General features: G+C 42.9%; 1 protein-coding gene across 1 annotated transcript; it reads right to left on the reverse strand.

Moving 5' to 3' along the window:
- Nucleotides 1-867: 867 nt before the first annotated feature.
- On the reverse strand, nucleotides 868-1413 carry LOC138355282 (calponin homology domain-containing protein DDB_G0272472-like). The gene has a single exon (XM_069310150.1). It carries the CDS (start codon nucleotides 1411-1413, stop codon nucleotides 868-870), a length of 546 nt encoding a protein of 181 aa, XP_069166251.1.
- Nucleotides 1414-6218: the final 4805 nt, after the last annotated feature.

A 6218-nucleotide genomic window follows, 5' to 3' on the forward strand; every position in this document is an offset into this window, starting at 1 on the left:
ACACACACACACACACACACACACACACACAACACACACACACACACACATACACACACACACACACACACACACACACACACACACACACACACACACACACACACACACACGAAATAATAATAAGTAATGAGGATAAAAATATTGAAGACCAACCGTAGTGGAAAAGATCATTCAAGTCGCTTTAAGTAAATATCCGGCGCCTCGGGCCCAATTTTTAATAAAATTTCCGTGAGCGAGCGATATTTTTTTTGTTATTATATAATTGTTTTTTCAATATCGGTCTCTGGTCAAGGCATACTTAATAAAGAATAAGTGGAATGCACCATTTATTGGTGCATATTAAGACAAGAATCACGACTTTTATAGCTAGTGTAGATGTCAAGCCTTACACTTACTGCTGGTAATTTCTTTCTTATATGACCTGCATTCATGTTCTATCTTATATGACCTGCATTCACGTTCTATTTTATATGACCTGCATTCACGTTATATTTTATATGACCTGCATTCACGTTCTATTTTATATGACCTGCATTCACGTTCTATCTTATATTACCTGCATTCACGTTCTATTTTATATGACCTGCATTCACGTTCTATCTTATATGACCTGCATTCACGTTCTATCTTATATGACCTGCATTCACGTTCTATCTTATATGACCTGCATTCACGTTCTATCTTATATGACCTGCATTCACGTTCTATCTTATATGACCTGCATTCACGTTCTATTTTATATGACCTGCATTCACGTTCTATCTTATATGACCTGCATTCACATTCTATCTTATATGACCTGCATTCACATTCTATCTTATATGACCTGCATTCACGTTCTATTTTATATGACCTGCATTCACGTTATATCTTATATGACCTGCATTCACGTTCCATCTTATATGACCTGCATTCACGTTCTATTTTATATGACCTGCATTCACGTTCTATCTTATATGACCTGCATTCACGTTCTATTTTATATGACCTGCATTCACGTTCTATCTTATATGACCTGCATTCACGTTCTATCTTATATGACCTGCATTCACGTTCTATCTTATATGACCTGCATTCACGTTCTATATTATATGACCTGCATTCACGTTCTATCTTATATGACCTGCATTCACGTTCTATCTTATATGACCTGCATTCACGTTCTATCTTATATGACCTGCATTCACGTTTTATCTTATATGACCTGCATTCACGTTCTATCTTATATGACCTGCATTCACGTTCTATCTTATATGACCTGCATTCACGTTCTATCTTATATGACCTGCATTCACGTTCTATCTTATATGACCTGCATTCACGTTCTATCTTATATGACCTGCATTCACGTTCTATCTTATATGACCTGCATTCACGTTCTATCTTATATGACCTGCATTCACGTTCCATCTTATATGACCTGCATTCAATTTCTATTTTATATGACCTGTACGTAACGTTTCATATGAAGTACCCGCAAGTGCAGACACGAGTCACAATAACGTGGCAGAAGACATGATGACAACCACACATCAGAAAATGGAGAGACGACGACGTTTCGGTCCGTCCCGGACCATTATCAAATCGTGTGATAGAAGAGAGTGAAGCTCCGAAACGGCCGAAACGGCCGAAACGTCGTCGTTTCTCCATTTTCTATTGTGTGCTTTGCACATCAATTGCACGCAATTTATTTCTTGTTTAAACTGCATACAATATCTTTCTTACATAAGAGAAAAAACACACACACACACACACACACACACACACATTGCAGGCGAGATAAGCTAGGAGAAGGTGATACGTTCTCCTGCACTCAGGTTTACAATGTTTTCATATAAACTGGCGGTAAACTACTCGGTGTCGTTTGTAGAATGGGTGGTTAAGGTTCGTGTAGGTCGTGTATGCCTTCACAATCTTACGGTTCAGGAAAGGAATTGCTCTGAAGCCGTCTTAATTAAGTCATCTCTCTGGTGGTTCCTGGTTGTGTATGTGTTGTGCATAGACTTTGTATTTTATTAAGGCATGTGGCACCTTCATTCACAGGTGTCATGGTGCCTTCACAGGTGTGTCAGTACCTTGACAGATGTCATGGTACCTTCACAGGTGTGTCAGTACCTTGACAGATGTCATGGTGCCTTCACAGGTGTGACAGTACCTTGACAGGTGTGTTATAACAGCTTCACAGGTGTCATGGTGCCTTCACAGGTGTGTCAGTACCTTGACAGATGTCATGGTACCTTCACAGGTGTGTCAGTACCTTGACAGATGTCATGGTACCTTCACAGGTGTGACAGTACCTTGACAGGTGTGTTATGACATCTTCACAGGTGTCATGATGCCTTCACAGGTGTGTCAGTACCTTGACAGGTGTGTCATGGTACCTTGACAGGTGTGTCATGACACCTTGACAGGTGTGTCATGACACCTTGACAGGTGTGCCGTAGCACCTCATATGTTTCATGATAAACCAGACGGGGCGGGAGATTGGTTCAGGTGTTTTATTTTCAACTTAATATTTACAAATAAAAGCAAATCCCGAGCGAGAGAACACGCGGGGGTGGAGGGGGGGGGGGCCTCAATTCGTGCCAATTTCCGTATGGTAATGAGCAGTCTCGCGGCCGAGACGGGGCTGTCACTCGTGGTCATGACGTATTTAGAAAATTCACTACTCAGACTTAAACCAACCAATCAACCAATCAATGTGCCACTTAAAAATGCTAGTCATCCCTAGCCTGGTAGCCTGGTGGATAGCGCGCAGGACTCGTAATTCTGTGGCGCGGGTTCGATTCCCGCACGAGGCAGAAACAAATGGGCAAAGTTTCTTTCACCCTGAATGCCCCTGTTACCTAGCAGTAAATAGGTACCTGGGAGTTAGTCAGCTGTCACGGGCTGCTTCCTGGGGGTGGAGGCCTGGTCGAGGACCGGGCCGCGGGGACACTAAAAAGCCCGGAAATCATCATCTCAAGAAGATCCCTATGTTTGGCGCGCTCTGTTGGCGTCCAGTTTGTTGCGTCCCAAACCAGTCTTTCAAGAAAATGTTCATCTTTGCTTCCAAGTGACAAGTGGTGTTGAAAAGATACCAATAACTAAGAAAATGGAAGAAGGAAGGGTTGATAACTGTGAGGAGCAGCCAGCCTCGTGAGGGAGGAATCGCTCCAGCAGAAATCCGATAAACGCTATGACGTCACCAGACGCAACAACGGACCAACGAACTTTTGACCGTCCGTTGTACCGCCAGAAATTATCCTCTTTTGGCGGGAAAATATACTTGTTTTTTCAAACTATATTTATTTTACAAATTCAAGTTTAATTTGTTTTAAATGTGATAATTTAATTGTAACAAACTGATGGTTAAGGATTTACGCATTTATGAGTGTAGCCTATATTTTTATTTTTAATCAATAACATTATTGATTATAACCAAATCAATAATTATCATTTAATCATGCGGCCCCAGCATGTTGAAGTGATTCGATGAATTTACGGGCTATTCATGCCCGTGCCACCTTTTGGGTGGCTTAATCTTTATCAGTTAATCAATTTGATGAAATATCCGTGCCCAGTAATGCCACGAGTGCTGTCGGGTGGTGGGGTTATTAGTCTCACGACTTTCCAGTACTTTTTGTACAGATGGTGGCTGAGTGGTTGCAGTACTGGCTGCCAAGGGGCATGAAGGCCCTGGCTGACCGGGTTCGAATCCTTCAGGGATCAAGAGTTTTTTTATGCATATATATATATATATATATATATATATATATATATATATATATATATATATATATATATATATATATATATATATATATATATATATATATATATATATGCATACATACACAAATGTTGAGAATGAGGAAACATAGAGAAGAGTTAGTTTTCTGTGTGTTCTATTCTGTGACCTGGAAGTGCTATTTCTCACTGAGCAAATTTTTTCATGGAATAAATATATGATAAGGTGGCTCAGAAATTGAGTTTAGGCTAAAGTATACTTGCTGGTTGTTGAGTAAAGTATTGTGGTAGCCTTAATAACCCCCAGAGTTTGACAGGCCTGCAGCCGAACTTCTATCTAAACTACAACAGGCAAAATACTCGTATATATTTATCAAGAATGACAACTAGCATAAAGAATTACGAACGAAGGATTTACGAACAACTAGCCTAAGGATTTACGATTTACGAAGGATTTAAGAATTGATCATAAAATGTAGTCAGTTTCTTTAACGTTTATTTTGTGTTATGTAATGTAATGAATGCACTTAATATTATCTGAAAACATTTTGTATTTTTGTTTTTAAATCTATCAAAGAAAACGTATGAATTGTATTTGCAGGAAGTCAACTGCGTTATTCCGAGAGGTCATGAACCTCCCGGATGAGGGGTCTAACTAACTAATGATTATCGCAAAATGAATAGCCGAGGGTAATGGTTTATGTAAGAAGTAATTATGCAGGCCAGGGTAATAGAAGAGTCCCCGGTTAATGTGGTCATAAAGAATCTGGAGGTTAACCGATAGAAAACGACGAGCTGGGTATAGCAGTGACTGAACAGACCACGACAATGGAGAACCTATTGAAGCCCCGCTTAAGAAGCGCACCCAGTTATCCAACCAGCTTGGCAATCACCCGATCAACCACCCAGTCAACTACCCACCCAACTAACTACCCACCCAGCTAACTACCCACCCAGCTAACTACCTAAACAACTAACCAACCAACCAACCGCCTATCCACAACGCCAATGTTCCACCCAGCCGGCAATCCACTCAGCCAGTGAGCCAACCAGTCAGACAGCCAGTGATCCAGCCAACCAGCCAGTCAGGCAGCCAGTCAGGCAGCCAGCCAGCCAGCCAGCCAGCCAGCCAGCCAGCCAGCCAGCCAGCCAGCCAGCCAGTCAGAGTTAGCCAGAGTTAGCCAGCCAGCCAGCCAGCCAGTCAGACAGCCAGTGAGCCTACCAGTCAGACAGCCAGTGAGCCTACCAGCCAGCCAGCCAGCTTGTGAGTGAGTCAGAGGCGTGGCTACATACAGTAAGGCTTCCTAGAGGCGTGTCGACGGCTGGAGATAACCGTCTGCGTTGCTCGTTTGGATGTGGGCCGCTGCCGTGGTTATGATGTCTCGCGAATTAGGAGCACACCAGCAGGTACCTAGTGGCTCTAGTCTGCTGCGGGTGTTACTGTTGGTACCCTCTTGATTGGAGCGGGTACTGTGATGCCTGGAGCGGGTACCGTGATGCTTGGAGCGGGTACTGTGATGCTTGGGGCGGGTACTGTGATGCTTGGGGCGGGTACTGTGATGCTTGGAGCGGGTACTGTGTTGTCTGGAGCGAGCACTGTGTTGTTGACTTTGATGGTGTTGCATGCGCCTATAGTTACAGTGATGGCACCGTTGTTGTCACAAACAGCTGGTGTCACTGCAGTTGTTGTGTTCTTAATAGTATTGTTATGACGACCGTCCTACAGATTATACGAACACAACACACGGTTATATGAGCATAACAGGCGGATTATTTAAGCTGCATAACAGGCGGATTATTTAAGCTGCATAACAGGCGGATTATTCGAGCATAACAGGCGGATTATTCGAGCATAACAGGCGGATTATTCGAGCATAACAGGCGGATTATTCGAGCATAACAGGCGGATTATTCGAGCATAACAGGCGGATTATTCGAGCATAACAGGCGGATTATTTAAGCATAAAAGATGGATTATTTAAGCATAAAAGATGGATTATTTAAGCATAACAGCAGGATTATTCGAGCATAACAGAGGGATTATTCGAGCATAACAGAGGGATTATTCGAGCATAACTGGCGGATTATTCAAGCATAACAGGTGGATTATACGATTATAGTAGACGAGCATAATAGACAGATTCATCTTGACTCAACCCCCCCCCCCCTACCACTATTTGCTCCAGGGCAACCACCACAAACCAAGTTCACCCATAACTACTTACCAACATCGCTCTACCTACGGCCACCACCATCACCACTGTCATCCTCACTATCCTTATCCCGATCTTCACTATCACTGTATCTTTCACCACCTTCACGTCCTCTTCTCTTCCTCTTCTTCCCTCTTCCTCCTGTTCCTCGTCTTCCCTCTTCGAGTCAGGTGTGTGTGGCCAGCCATTGGGTGTTGTGAGAGGTCAGCTCCAGGAGCGACGGTAACTATTAAGGTAAAACAAGGGCCTGCATCTCCACCCCTTTTCCTGCCC

This window comes from Procambarus clarkii, chromosome 66 (assembly GCF_040958095.1).
Source record: "Procambarus clarkii isolate CNS0578487 chromosome 66, FALCON_Pclarkii_2.0, whole genome shotgun sequence".
In the NCBI taxonomy this organism is placed as follows: Eukaryota; Metazoa; Arthropoda; class Malacostraca; order Decapoda; family Cambaridae; genus Procambarus; species Procambarus clarkii.

Excerpts from the sequence above, each read along its gene's own strand:
- LOC138355282 (XM_069310150.1), bottom strand. The coding sequence starts at position 1,413 with ATGGAACGTGAATGCAGGTCATATAAGATAGAACGTGAATGCAGGTCA.